General features: G+C 54.7%; 4 protein-coding genes across 4 annotated transcripts; all 4 read right to left on the bottom strand.

Annotated features, from left to right (window-relative positions):
- Positions 1 to 76: 76 nt before the first annotated feature.
- Positions 77 to 2031, bottom strand: acu3 (isocitrate lyase; the record flags this gene model as incomplete). Its single annotated transcript, XM_006963010.1, has 4 exons — positions 1689 to 2031; positions 1465 to 1620; positions 505 to 1400; positions 77 to 434 (listed from the first exon to the last, which is right to left on the bottom strand). The coding sequence occupies exons 1-4, from the start codon at positions 1917 to 1919 to the stop codon at positions 77 to 79; spliced, it is 1641 nt and encodes a 546-aa protein (XP_006963072.1). The 5' UTR covers positions 1920 to 2031.
- A 1688-nt stretch (positions 2032 to 3719) lies between these two features.
- On the bottom strand, positions 3720 to 6638 carry TRIREDRAFT_120676 (glycoside hydrolase family 37). The gene is made up of 4 exons (XM_006963144.1): positions 6206 to 6638; positions 6071 to 6134; positions 4121 to 5999; positions 3720 to 4050 (listed from the first exon to the last, which is right to left on the bottom strand). Exons 1-4 carry the CDS (start codon positions 6335 to 6337, stop codon positions 3900 to 3902), a joined length of 2226 nt encoding a protein of 741 aa, XP_006963206.1. The 5' UTR covers positions 6338 to 6638; the 3' UTR covers positions 3720 to 3899.
- A 2983-nt stretch (positions 6639 to 9621) lies between these two features.
- Positions 9622 to 10443, bottom strand: TRIREDRAFT_57574 (uncharacterized protein; the record flags this gene model as incomplete). Its single annotated transcript, XM_006963143.1, has 2 exons — positions 9622 to 9762; positions 9796 to 10443. 2 exons carry the CDS (start codon positions 10441 to 10443, stop codon positions 9622 to 9624), a joined length of 789 nt encoding a protein of 262 aa, XP_006963205.1.
- A 1042-nt stretch (positions 10444 to 11485) lies between these two features.
- TRIREDRAFT_120675 (uncharacterized protein) lies at positions 11486 to 13081 on the bottom strand (the record flags this gene model as incomplete). The annotated part of the gene is made up of 2 exons (XM_006963142.1): positions 11741 to 13081; positions 11486 to 11666 (listed from the first exon to the last, which is right to left on the bottom strand). The coding sequence occupies exons 1-2, from the start codon at positions 12988 to 12990 to the stop codon at positions 11486 to 11488; spliced, it is 1431 nt and encodes a 476-aa protein (XP_006963204.1). The 5' UTR covers positions 12991 to 13081.
- Between the last annotated feature and the right edge of the window lie 1184 nt (positions 13082 to 14265).

The following is a 14265-nucleotide window of genomic DNA, read 5'->3' as shown; positions in this document are numbered from 1 at the left end:
CATCCTCTGAAACAGGGTATAAAGAATGGCGAAAGGAGGGCGTAAGGGCAGGGTGAGAGGCAACCGAAACTCTTCTCTAATGGAACTGGTCCTCAGTCACGCCTTTACCCATGGCCGCCGTAGAACTGACTCCGCCAGTCACCATCTTCTGCAGCTCATCGACGTAGTTGGCTCCACTCCATTTCTGGTGCTTCACCACGTCGACACCCTGTTCCATCTCGGGCTCCTGGACGAGCTCGCCGTATGCGCGCATGCCGTGGGTGGCGTAGGCGCGAGCAAACTGGTCGCTGATGAGAGCGGTGGTGTGCAGGCCGGCAAGCGTGATGAACTGCCAGCAGTAACCCAAGCTTGCGAGGCGACGGATGTATGTCTCCTGCTCGTCACGGGGCATGGCGGCCTTCCAGTTGAAGGAGGGCGAGAGGTTATACGCGAGCCTGTGTCGACACGAGTTAGTCAATCATCAACAGGCAAAGGGGGGGGGGGGGGGGAGACGGGAGGGCTCACTTCTTCTCCGGCCACACGGCGTGGACACCATCGGCAAACTCCTTTGCCTGAGCATAGTCGGGCAGTTTGCTCTCCATCCAAACGGCGTCGCAGAAGGGGCCATAAGCAATGGCACGGTTGATGGCACAGTCACAGCCGCCCTGCAGGCGGTAGTAGCCCTCTCGGGTCCGAGGAGCATCCCAGTCGAAGAAGACGTCTTTCCCAAGGAGGCTCTTGGCCAGGGCACGAGCCTCAGCGTTGCTCTTCCCCTTGGCGCGAGCGAGGTAGTCACTCTTGATTTTGGCAGCATTGGGAGAAGAGCTGGCCTCAATGGCAGCAACCACGGCATCGTCAAATCGCTTCAGGCCAGCAGAAGCGATCCACTGGTCTTCGATGCGCTGGAGGTCTTCACCAGTCTTGCCGGCCTGCTCAGCAGCAAGCATAAGATCGTTCAGAGGCTGCAGGTTAGGGTTCGTAGAGCCAAGGATGAAGGCGTGGTCACGAGGATCGATTGTAGTGGTGATGAGGGTCGCAGCTTCAGCGTCGGTTCGGGCAATGGCGATCAAGTCAACGCCCATGATATCAGCCTGTGCGCGAATGGCAACCAGACGATTGATGTGCTCGCTGATGGGGACAAGAACCTTGCCAGCCATGTGTCCGCACTTCTTTGTGCCGGGCGCCTGATCTTCAATATGAATACCAGCAGCACCCTTCTCAACAAACAGCTTGGTGAGCTTCATGACAGCAGTCAGGCCGCCATGGCCAGTATCAGCATCGGCAATGATGGGTCGGAGGTAGTCAATGTTGGCCACCTTGGATCGCTGGGACTTGGGCACGCTCAAACGCTCCTGGCGCTGCTTTCGATCATGGAAGAGCTGGGCTGTGAAGAGATGGCCGACTTTGTTGGGCACAGTAGTCTAAGAAGGAGAGAATCAGCGAAAGCGGTCCTTGCGCGCATGCTCAGCGTCCGACGGGACTTACGTAGGGATAATCTGCCAGATCGGGGCCGGGCTCATCAGATGCCGAGGCAGTTGAAGAAGATTGCCAGCCGGAGACATAGACGGTGTCGAGGTACTTGGCCATCTGAGTGACCATTGTAGGCTCCAAGCAGCCATAGGTGTAGCTGGCATCTTTGTTCTACCTTGCTGTCAGTAGGCCATTCTGCAGATTCCGCTACATCGTACGAATGGACATGAGTGACTCACCTCGAAGCGCTTCTCTAGGATATTCCACAGCTTCTTAGCCTGAGCATTGCTGGGATACTCAATCTTCAGATGGCCTCGCTTGGAAACAATCTGCTCGGCGGTGAAGGGGCGCTTCGTGTGCCTCCATCGCGAATCGCGCCACCAGTCCTTAACCTGCTGGACCTCTTTCTGGAAGAGCTCGTCTTCAATCTCCGGGTTTACAGCCGGAGTCACCATGTTGTTGGAAGCCATGATGGAGAGATACAAGTGATTGCTGCCTGTCAAGTCGGGGACAGATCAGGTCAATGGCGTAGAGTAGGCCAGAAAAGAGATCAAGGAGAATGAATGTCTCACGACCCAGGGAGCTTCCGACAAGATAAGATGAGGAGCAGAAGAAGGATTGATAAGAGGAAGAGGAGGAAGAGGACCGAGTTAAAGTTCAAGCCGAGTCACAGGCCACGACCCTCGCCCTCACGCAGAGCACCAACGAGACGGCGTCCAGCCATGGGTGCTCCGAGCCAAGCCACAACCCCAGCTGTCACGTCTCTCCCTTTCCTCCATTTCACCTCGGATCTGGCGAGTCTGACTCCTCCCCAGCTTCTGAAAGAGCGCCGGAAAAGCCCGACACACTCTTTGCGACTCCCCGGCCATCCACTAAGACGAGGGCCAGTGACAATCCAAGCTCGGCACTCATCAAGACAAAGGCCATATGCTCGGAGATCCCACAAGGCCACCCCCCCTGCAGCGGCCCAGAACATCGTGACGTACCCCGAGCTTTCCCAAAGGTGCCAAGGCATAACAAGCAATGGCCACCGAAACGACAGCTGAAAGGAGCGCTGCCCCGGAGTCCAGAATGCGGCGCGGCTCCAGCTCGGCTCAAGGGGAGCTCTGGAGCCAAGGTGATGGGCGTGGGTTCGAGTGGTGGTTGGTAGCCGCCATTGGCCGAGATGCCGAAACGAGCGTCAGCCGTCGGCCCCGCGTTTTGGTCGGCTGGCCTCCATGTGTCCGTACCTCCGCACTAAGACGGATCGATGGGTATTATATAAGGTACGAGTAAGGTATCGTCATGACCGTCAGGCGCTTTGACAGTGAAGTCTCGCGGCGTTGATAGTCAAGCAATGTTGTGAATAGTACCTTGATTTAGGTGGCTACTTGATAATTTCAACTGCTTCAGTCGACCCGAAAATCTCCTTCCCTCCTTCCTCTTGACAACGCGCTCTCCTTCCCAGCTCACCACTCTCAAATCGTACCTTCTTCCCGGCTTTCAGAAGTGGCGACATTTTCCCTCCTTCCTCTCCCCACAACTTTCCTCACGCTCAAATCGGCAATTCGCCAGCCAATCCACTCCTTCCCCACCCAAACGGACGGCCCACCGGAACTCTCGACTCTGGCATGTGAAGTGACGCATCTAATACTATCCCGTAGAATGTCGAGAGCGCAAGCAGTCAGCAATGTGAGACGACTTCTAAGCAAAGCGCCGTGGCATCGTGAATGAATTGTTTTATACAGAGTGCCATATTTTCAAGAGAACTTATAGTATGTATTTGTTCAAGGGAACGACGTTTTATACCGACTCATTACTCTCGAGTTGATCCATCGTGTTGGTAAACCTCAGATGCCCCCTCGTTCGGCCGGATGGTCTCATCACGACAAACACCCTCAATCAAATGGCACGGACTAGAACCAGATCGGTAAATCAATCAGCCGTGATATCCCCGGCACCATCTCTGGCAGCATATCGTGCAATAAACCTCTAAGCATGACTCCCTCTTGAATCCTTCTCGTCGAGTGGACGCAGACCCAACAACTCCCGCCCGTCCATCCCACCTCGCCAACCTATTACCACTACCTTACGGGGAGAGGTAGCCCTGATCACATGGGTTTGCACCTGGATACAACCGAAACAGCTGCATGAACGGCGTTCGCTGCTTCATACAAACAAGCCAGTCTCTATTCAGGAGATACGCGACTACATTAGAATCCATCTACCGGATTGAAACCAACCAACCCAAACAGCACTGTTTTATTGCTTGCTTTCTGTTTTATTTTCTTGATAGCGTTCCAGACGACCCATGAGTTGCATAGATAGCTTTTCATCAGCCTCTCTGATTCCGACATGCCCGTCCCCTTGAGCTAGGTTTTCTTCACTCCGTCTTTCACTGGCAATCTTCAACCCCGCATAGTGTCGCCTCGGGACGGCCACCCGCTTCGACATTCGGCTTTCGCAGTCAATTACAAGGTCAAATTGGCCATGGCCCGTTCATTGTTCAGCTCAATGGCCTTGACAAATGTTTCGTACGGGGTAAGTGTTCCCAGTGCTCGTCGCATGTGCGCGTTCACAATCTGGAGACCATAAACGTAACTGGCATTGACCCATCCAAATCTATCAAAAATCCGCGTTAGCATTCCATCGGCATCACTCTCTCCTGGCGACATGAGACGGTAGGACTCACCCTTCTTTCGCAACGCCCTTGAAATCAAGGCCTTGGTTTCCATATTCGGCATCCACACGATGAGGATCAATGGGCCGCGTAACGTCGTACTTCTCCACCACCACTCCGTTGAAGTCAACAAAGGCCTTGGTGATCATGAAGAGCCACTTGTAGGCGAGGCGTTCGGCTTCCTCGGTGAAGCTGTAACGAAGCAGGCCAGTCCAGGCCAGCATCTGCTGAGGTGCCCAGCCATAGGGGTAATCCCATTGCCGATTGGGCCGATCCAATCCAAGCTCGCCTCGAGACTTTTCTGTTCCAGCTACCAAACCTCCGAACATCTCGAGCTTAGGCAGGCCCTTCTTAACCATATCGGCAGCCTGCTTTGGAGAGGCGAGACCGGCCCAAAGCGCCCAGAAAGTCGTGGCAGACTCATAGGTGCACCTCTGCTTCTTGACCGTATCATAGTCAAAGAACATGCCCTCTTCCTCGTTCCACATCAGCTTGTCCATTGTCAGCTTTCTCCGCTTGGCACGCCGGTCCCAGGCCGCCGAAGACACGGACTCGCCGGGCTGATAGGGTGTGCCCGCGCAGAACTCGGCGGGAATGATCAGTTTGTCGCCAAAGAGGCTTCGGATGGTTCGTCCGATGTCGGTCTCGTACTTGAAGAGTAAAGAGTTGAGGTCGATCGTGGCGAGGTTAGCACAGACACCCTCGAGGCGGTAGGACGTGTCATGGCCAGATTCGCGGACTGCACGGTCGTGCAAAAAGTACTCGTCCAGCTCGGGCTCCTTGATCTCGCCATAGTTGTAGGCTCGAACGAATTCCTTGAACCCCATGTTGTGCTTCTTGATGTAGGGCTCCAGGATGTGGACAAAGTGCGTGGCTTCCGTTTCCGGGGGTACTCCCAGACCGTCCGGCCGATACCTTGAAAGTCCCGTTACCGGATCCAGTCGAGGCTCGCTGGTCCAGACGCTGTGGTATTCCTTGATGGCAGCGAGGATTGCTCGCCTCAGGAACTCCTTGGAATCCGGCTCATGCTTGATCTTCTCATACACTCGAAGCGCCATGTCCGTCAGGAAAGGGGGCTGAGATCGGGCCAGGTAGTAGGACCGAGTGGCGTTGAGGATCTTGCCGTAGTGCTCGATGCAGAAGCAAAAGTTGAGCACCATGGATTTGGCCAGATCAACCCTCTCGTGGATCAGCAAGCCGAGAGACTCCATGTAGCTGTCCCAGCCGTAAAGCTCGTTGAAACGGCCGCCGGGGACAACAAAGGGAAGGCCCTTCAAGGTGGTCGTCTTGTTGCCCTTCCCGTCGTCCTCCTCCACCTTCTCAACGGCCACGGCCAGCAGACCAGGCTTGTCGTTCAGGTCTCGGATCAGTTCCACCGTGATATTCTCGGGAAGTTGCTGGACGTCGAGGCGGAGCTCTGGCCTTTCCGCAGCAACCTTCTGGTAGTATTCGTACTGCTCGGGGGCTCCGAGGGGCACGTAGATTCTCGGGCGAGGGTCGTCTGTCCAGTCCTTGGGATCACGAGCAGCGACCTCAATGCTAGATGCGTCGATTCGCCTCGTCAGGCCATCCCAGAAATGGTCGCGGATCAAGCGGGACAAGCGGTCCACAGGGTTCTCATTCAAGCGGCCCTCATCCAGGATGATCTGCTTCCGGCCGTACTCTTTGGCTAATGTCAACTCCTGCAGAAGGTTCGACAGCATGTACGTGCCTCGGACCTCGAAGCGGTTGTGGCCAGCCGAGGCAGCCGTTCTGAGAGAAATGACCTTGGGGCCATTGTCCTCAATCGTAATCTGCATGTTTCCATCCGTGTCCTCCTGGTTCTTGAGGATTTCCAGGGTGGCATCCACATTGACGAGGAACCGGCGACCCTGATCCATGGTGCTCTCATCTGTGAGGCTGAGGTCAACAACATGGTTCCCTCCCGCCATCTGGCTGTAATTCGAGGGTGATACGACTTACCATGGCTTCCGCGCCGGAACGGCTCCGAGGCTCCCATCCTCTCCAGCTGCTTCACCAAGCTGTTCTATAACATTGTGCGTTAGTACTCTCAAATGCTGAGCATAACTGCCTTGGGTTTTCGCCATTGGCACCCACCTGGGAGTAGGTTCGGGTTCGAACGCCATAGCGGTTGCTGTGCCGTTCCTCGGACGCATAGTACGTCTTTGCATCGTCGTAGACCCCGTAGTCGTCGGAACCGCGAGCGCGGTGGTTCGACGTGCCTTGCATCTGGGATGCGGGGTGTATCAATTTGTCGCTGCGTCGAAGTATCGATTGTATCGGATGCCTCTCGAATGGGCTGTGATGACCAAAGCTGTCGGAGGGGTATCAATTACCAGTTGGCGGCGGCGACGGCGGCGACGGCGGTAGTGGTAGTGGTGGTGGTGGTGGTGATGATGGTGGTGGTGGGTGTCGTGATGGACCAGTAGAAGAAGAGGCCGAGAACAACGCAGCAGCCAGCTCTGGTCCAACAATCTCGGGGAGCGTGATAAATAACGTTGGAGGGCTTCTGGAGGTGACACCGATGGCCGGTCTGTAGGTAATAGGTAATAGCAGGTAGGTCAGCAAATGGGCTGGAGGGAGCAGGAATGCAAAGTACAGGATACGCAGGGCCGGCATCAGGGGGGTCACGAGCGTGGGCGAGCTCCCATTTCAACGGCCAGCTCGTCCGCCATCCGTCACCACCCTGATTCGCCATGACCACCATCCAGCCCGCCTAGCAGGGCATGGCACGGCATGGACTGGCATGGATGGCGACGGCGACGGGATGCATGGACCCTGCGGGGCACGGAATCAGGCCCAGGGAGGCGACGCAGCGACGTACCGGTACGAGGCGGCAGGGCGGCAGCCGGGCGAGGCTGGTAGGTAGCTGTAGGTACAGGCGAGAGACGGCCGTGGGTAATAATGATACAAGAGGGCGTGTCGAGGAGGTGTCAGCTCAACCGACCCATGCACCCTGGTCTGACCCGACCCATGGTCCTGAAATTGGTGGTAAAAAAAAGTTCACCCGACCTATGCTCTCTATAGTGTGATTGGTTAGACTTAGGTTTTTATGGAGCATGGGTAGCCTGAGGTCTTATATTAATGTATTAGAGATGCATTAAAAATGCATTAATAACATATTATTTAAAGTTATTTATTAATAAATAAGGTTAGTGGTTAGGGTTAGTGGTTAGTGGTTAGGGTTAGTAGTTAACTTAGGGTTAATATAGTATATCTTATAATAAAGTAATATATTATATTAATGCATTAGAAATCTATTAGAAATGTATTAGGAATATACTTTATTTCCTTATAAAAGTTCACCTGACCCATGGGTTAGCTTCTTATAGCTATGATTGGCTGTAGCACTCTTTTAGTGGAGCATGGGTCGGGTCAGACCAGGGTGCATGGGTCGGTTGATGTGCCACCTCGTGTCGAGAGACTCGAGGCTGGCGATCGGCGGAGGGGGGCAGAAGGCAGAGAGACAGAAGCGCAGAGGATGCGGTTGCGTTGCATCAACACGTCAAGCCCAGTTATTACGCAGTTGTGGGTTCGAGCTGTTTGGGCTGCTCGACACAATTCGTTCACCGCCCACCCCGCTGTGGCACCTGCTCAGAACCTTGAAAAGTCCACTATCCACTCTGATTACAGCATGTAATACTGGCTGTAAGACTTGATCTACTCATGGCTGTAGCCTTAATACTACTAGGCAGTAGGTACCTAGGAAAGGTGCTAGTAAGTGGAACAGAGAGAACGGGCAGAAAGAAAAGAAAGAAAAAAAAAAATGCAGTCATTTGCACCGAGTGACGATATGACGCACTGCGGCTCTGGCCCGCCAGCAAATGGAAGCCGCCGGATTACTGGGGCCATCTTCGAATGGCTTCCGCTGGAAATTCCCCCCACGTTTCGGTTCCTACGGGGCTTGACGGCTGGCATCTGCTGCTGTCGACCCCTGTCCCCCTTTCGCCGGAGCCCAAGAGGAATCTCAATGCCCCCAAAGGGTCCCCCTCCTTTATTAGCAATTACAGCCCGTCGACGGCGATATTGCGTACAAAGTATTCGGTAACACCAGTACTGTAGCATTCCACCCAGGTGCTGCTGCTGCTGCTTGTCCGGGAGTGCAGACCCGACCATGACGGTACCGGTACGGGCTTGGGTGCAGCGCTGGACGGGCACCTGCAAGTCATTGATGCCCACCGGTGACACCATATGGCTCCGTAAAATGCCATTCATGGCTGGACTCGAACCCGCAGGCTGCTCCACCGATTGTGGCATCACGACGCTGATTGCCAAAGACTAACTCTAGAAGGCACTGGACAGGCACGGAAGGCCATTGGAACCTGTACTGCGTACATACAAGAGAGAGAGAGAGAGAGAGAGAAAGAAAGGGTAGACAACTCCAGGAACCATACCTCACTGAACACCACCATCTCAGTGCTCGTACGAGGCGCGTATCATCCCGCTCAGGGGGTTGGAGCCGGTGTGCATTTCCCCCCCATCCATCCACAAGGATTCTAGACCAGATGGGAGATAAAGGGGGGGCAAGGCAGCTTGCAAAGAGCATCAAGTGACCTGGACCCTTACATGTACCGTCTACTTGATGCGTGAAAGCGAGGGCACACACGAATGGTAGATACCTGGTAGGTATTCATGGTTTACTGATGTTGTATGCTTACCTGCCTTGCCTCACCTCACCTCACCTCCGATACAGCTCATCATCCATCATCCATCAGCCATCAGCCCCCTTGCATCTGGCGATATCTCTCTGTGCAGATCAGACCTGCTCAACAAGCCGAGAACAGCTTTTCCCGCCGAAGATCATGTTTGTTCTCAACTAGACTCATGCCACATCAGCCTGCGTGTCCGCTACACACCGGCTGCACGTCGTACCGATAGGCGTCTGTAGGAGTAAACGTGGCTTATCAGCTCAGATGTGCCTGTGGGTTGCACACTCCTCGCGATGTCGGATGCCCAAAGTATGACAGAGTGCCTTGGTACAGGTAGACGGCGTACACGTACGAAGGGATGGAGAGCTGAATCTCAATATCAGCCACATTACCTCGGGGGCCTCGATAGATCCATCAAGTTGCATCCGATAAAGGCCAAGTTCATAGCCAGAACGAGTCATCAGCTCATGAAAGTCAAGTAAGGCGTCTACGACTAGTAATCACGTCGTGTCCCCTATTTTTACCACAGAAAAAAAGGCCAAAGATTGCACGCCGTGATGCAATCCGGAGGACAGAATGACTTTCAGCAAGCGTTGAGGCAGGACATCGTGTTACTCTCTGGAAAAGGGGAACAAAGCCAAAGCCCAAATCGCATCGTACGTTGTAACCTATGGACTGTCATTATATCATCATGCGAGAAGCTTTAGAAGAAAAAAAAAATAGGTAAAGATCAAAAGGAGAGACGCAACTGTTGCCTGGGTATACTCTCCCTCTTCATGACTGCGGCAACGACAAAGACGGGTATCCAGCAAATTGGCATTGTAAACACATCAGCAGCCTCATCCATCACTACCGCGCCAGCCTTCACTTGCCCAGGCGAATCCTCCGCCTAGCCGCCGTCTTTGCATCCCAAAGCCCAGCAAAAACAGCCTCGCACTCCTCCTCATCCGAAGAATCAAACTCGACCTCTTCCTCCTCTTCTTCCCTTTTGCCTCCTCCGATCTTCTCTCCCCCCTTCCCCTCCACCTCCCATGCGACTTCCCGGCCCTCGGAAAGAGGCACGTCTTCCCAGCTCCGATGTGTCACCACCCGCTCCGTCTCCAAGATAAACTTGCCCACCTTGTACTTTTGCGACTCCTCCTTGGCGTCCACGTACTTCCACCCCAGCTTGCGCGAGCATATCCCGCAGCAAATGTCCGCCACGACGTGCCACCCCGTGACGAGCTGCCTATTCTCGTCCTTGCCAATTCGTATGTTCAGCAGCGAGGGCGCCGACGCCGCCGACCACGACAGGCCTGTTGGGGTGGCCGGCGAAATCAGATAGGCACGGCCATAGCGGCCGGTGAATCCCTTGGAGACAATCTGCGACGTAAAGGCAATGTCCGTCGAGCAACTCGAACAGCGCAACGTATCGGCTGCCGTCCGAGAGAGCCGACGGCCTGGAGATGGCTCGCTCTTCAGCGGTGCGTCAAAGGTAAAATCGCGGTCGTCTGGAGGAGAGCCAGTCGGCGTGGTCACTGCGGATGAGACGCTGGACGACTCCGATTGCGTGGATGCTGCTGACGACGTGGACGATGAGGACGACGCGGAGTGGCGGCGACGGCCGGGGAGAGCAAACTTGAAGCTGGGGAGGAGGTAGCTGGGGAAGATGGGCTTGGTAGCCGAGATGCCGCTCTCGCGCACCATGGCGGGCGTGTCGTCGTTGCTGAGAGCGAAGGCGCCCCAGATCAAGCTCGCCATGCACGTCCTCTGAATGGCGAGGGGTCGTAAAAGAGAAGCAGAAAGGAGATGCTCAGCAGCGAAAGGCGGTAATAGAGAAAGCAGAGATTGTCTGACAAACGAGACAAAGTCGGCCCAGAAACGAGGTGCTTGCTGGGCATTGAAACCTTCATGTTCCCGGTGGCTTGACCCCAACAGCCGACACCGCCCATCTCAAACTGTAATCTACCTATCGCCGTTTCATACCTACCTACGAGCTACTTGCAAAAAATGATAGAACGTTGCTATGATTGATCAACCGCATAACCCCGCATACAAGCACCCGACGTCTGAATCCTTTCATTTGCACCCAATGAACAAACGCCACTAACACCAGGTGATACAGCTCTCAGCATCATACGTCAGTTCCTATATTACATACAACATTAGGTAGGTATCAAGTGCCCTTTCTAATATTTCGTTATAGGTATTACTTCCAAGAAGGCACCTATAAACTGATCATCTCCAGTACCATCTTCCAGTGATCTTACATACTCATAGAGGGAGCACTCCATTAAACATTATCACCGTATTAGGTAGAGCAACCCCAAGTACTAACAGACAGCTCATGCCCAACATGAACTGCTTGAGCTCCCTTGGGCCGCCCTAGTCTTCGAGGGTCATGGGGCGTCAAATTGCCCCATTGGCGATTAGCGGCGGGCTGCAGCGCCGGGACTCTGTCGCTGGCTCTGCAACTTTGGCCTCCAACCGATCCATTTCCTCGTGTCTTGGGACCCAGATGCCGCTAAAGCTGGGCCGCTAGACCAGCCAGCCGGACGAGCCGTCAGACGCACGGGTGGGGAAGGGCCTCGGTCTTCATAGGGAACAAATCGAGGCCTGACACTTCAAGTTCTGAAAGTCCCAATGCTCAAGTATCGGATCATTCTCACGTCAACTATCAATAACAATATGATGAATGCGCGTGCTTTCAATGCTTCAATCTATGTATCCATTTATTCATTATATTCAATTAGTTCTGGGGCTCCTCGGCGACGTAGTGCAGGTAAGCACCCAGAAGCTTGATGCCCTCGATGTAGTTGCGCTTGTCGAGCTTCTCGTTGATGGAGTGGGCGCCGTCCGTAGAGCTTCCCATGGGCAGCAGCAGGACGTTCTTGCCAGTGGCCTCTTCAAAGGTGAGAGTGACGGGGATACTGCGTGGAAATGTTAACATCCGATGGAATAAAGCATAGCTACGGGACAAAACAAGAAGCGTGCTGTAGCTTACCTTCCACCCTCTCGCGTAAAGTCGGGGTCGACGCCCCAGACGCGGTTAACAGCCTTGGCAGCGGCGGAAAAGTTCCAGTGCTTTGGCGAGGCAACCCACCACTTGCCGGTGTGCTGGGCATACACCTTCATGGTGTTCTTGCTGCCGAGCTTAGCAAACTGCTCCTCGACATACTTGTAGACAGCCGCGTTGGTGGTGTCGATGTCCATGTTGGGGACAGTTCGAATGGAGAACTTGCCAATGACCTTGGCAGGGATGACCGTCTTGGCGCCAGGTGCAGAGAAGGCACCCTCGATACCGTGCAGTGACAGCGAGGGGTATCTCCAGCGAGCCATCAGAGTGGGCTTAGTCTCGTCGTGGATGGTGGTGGTGCTGCCCAGAGACTCGTGCAGGTTCTCCATGGTGAAAGCAATGCTGTCGTAGAGCTTCTCCTCTTCCGGAGTGACAGGGGCAACCTGCTCCGCGATGCCGGGAATCAAAATCTTGCCCTTGGAGTCAACAAGAGTTGACAGGACTTGAACAAGGTCGGTCATGGGCTCGTGAGCCTGTCCACCAAACACACCACTGTGCAGGTCGGCACCAGGGCCAGAGACCTCGACAGAGTAGTAGTTGCAGCCTCGCAGACCATAGGTCAGGCAGGGCTTCTCCGTACCCAGCCAGTAGTTGTCCGAAATGCAGACGGCATCAGCATCGGCGAAGAACTTCTTAGCCTCGGCCTTGATCAGGTCGTCCAGACCCTCGGAGCCGTACTCCTCCATGCCCTCAAAGCACATCAAGAGGTTGACTGGGAAGTCAACGCCGGCCTTCTGGTGGGCCTCAATGGCGTTGAGCCAGCCGAGAACGGGTCCCTTGTCGTCGGTCGAACCGCGACCGAACATGCGGCCCTTGTCGTCGACCGTGAGCTCGAAGGGCTCGGTTGCCCATCCGTCGCTCTTCTCGGCAGGCTGGACATCGTAGTGTCCGTACACGAGAATCGTTCGCTTGTTCTTGTCGTTGCCATATCGTCCGAGAACGACGGGAGGCAGGTCGAGGTGCTCCTTGTGAGGCTGCTTGCCGAGCGGGCGCAGCTCAACCTCGGCACCCAGAGCCTTCAGCTCGTCGGCCAAGAAGTGACCCATGCGAACAACATCGGGACGGCGGGCATCTTCGGCGGAGATGGAAGGGATGGCCACAGCCTTGCGAAGACGCTCAATGAAGTGGTCAGCAGAGCTGTCGACCTGGCTGAAAAAGCTGTCGAGTTGAGGCGCCATCTTTCTTGCTTGGTGCGCACGGATCGAGTCGGTGAGATACGGCCGGGACGCAAATCGAGAGATCTGAGGAGCTTGAAGAGCAAAAGGAGAGAATGGAGAGAGAGGCTTGATTCTCGTCCAGATTTGTCGAGAGCAGCGGAGAGAAGTCATTTAGAAAGAACGGTGCGGGGCATGTCGCCCTACCTCAAAGTGCCCTCCTTCAGCGCGAAGTTCCAGCAAGTCGCACCTGCTGCAGAAGCTTCACGCGGCGGGGCAGATGGAGGGGAACTTTTTTTTCTGACAAACCGGTTACCAACGGCAGGTGCGAACGATCAAGGTGCTCCTACGGGACGGGGTACCATGAAGGTACTTGCTCCGAAGGGCTGCCCCATTGCGAACGGAGCTCGGCATGCGTGAGCGGAGACTGACAAGCCGTGCCGGGACAAAAGTACCCGTCAAGTCTCCCCGTCCTTCAAGCTTCGCTTCTGATTGCCTCTAATGATGGCTGGCAGTTGCCTCTTCAAAGACGGTGTCTGGGCACGTGAGCAGGTGCGTGCCGGAGAAAGGTTCTGCCGGCGCTGCCAAAACGCCGTTGGGACGGAAAAGGTCTGGGCTCGCTACTATCAATGCCGTAACGCGTCCCATTAATAATGGCCTTACTAGCAGTCCCCGTCCGCCGCTTGCTTTTTTTCTCCTCACTTCTCCCTGTACACATCACCGACTCCATCGACTTGCCATCGACGCCTTCACCGACTCATCGAAGATTTGCGGACAGGAAACTGCTCGCCATCCGTGCATCGATTTTAGACACGCCGAGCAGCGCTTTCGACGGCTCTGAAAATCCTCGCGGCCTTGCTTTGTGCGATCGCTGTGAAACTCAGCGTCTGGTGAATCGGCACTCGTAACCAAGCCCTTCGGCGACGTCGTCCGCGAAGCGACTCGTATTCCATCAGCCGCCGACCGTCGACTTGCTGAAAAAAAAAAAAATCCTCATTGTTCTGTCCTCTCTTGATCCCGCCTTCTTGGAGTTTTCTTAGTCTGTCTCACGGAGGTTCCGAAGACGGCTAACAAAGGGCTGTTTATTTGCTGGTGCAAAGGCTGGTCTATCATGGTGATCAGGAAGTGAGGGGGAACTCTAGGGTTGTCTTTCCTTCTGGCTTTGGCCGCTTGTACTCCATTATTCACAATACCCATTTTGCCCTATTGTCTCTGTTCCTTTTTCTTCCAATTACAATCAGAATTGATTATTTTGAGTTCAGCTTGAGTTGAAACAGCACGGAGGTGCATACACAAAGA

Source organism: Trichoderma reesei (assembly GCF_000167675.1).
Source record: "Trichoderma reesei QM6a unplaced genomic scaffold TRIREscaffold_4, whole genome shotgun sequence".
Lineage (NCBI taxonomy): Eukaryota > Fungi > Ascomycota > Sordariomycetes > Hypocreales > Hypocreaceae > Trichoderma > Trichoderma reesei.
The sequence above is the reverse complement of the archived record's forward strand: the minus strand, read 5'-3'. Positions and strand labels throughout refer to the sequence as shown.

Coding starts and splice junctions, on each gene's coding strand:
- TRIREDRAFT_120676 (XM_006963144.1), bottom strand. CDS start 6,337: ATGCAAGGCACGTCGAACCACCGCGCTCGCGGTTCCGACGACTACGGG. Junction 6,135..6,205: donor GAACCCGAACCTACTCCCAG/GTGGGTGCCAAT, acceptor ACAATGTTATAG/AACAGCTTGGTGAAGCAGCT. Junction 6,000..6,070: donor GTTCCGGCGCGGAAGCCATG/GTAAGTCGTATC, acceptor TCAGCCTCACAG/ATGAGAGCACCATGGATCAG.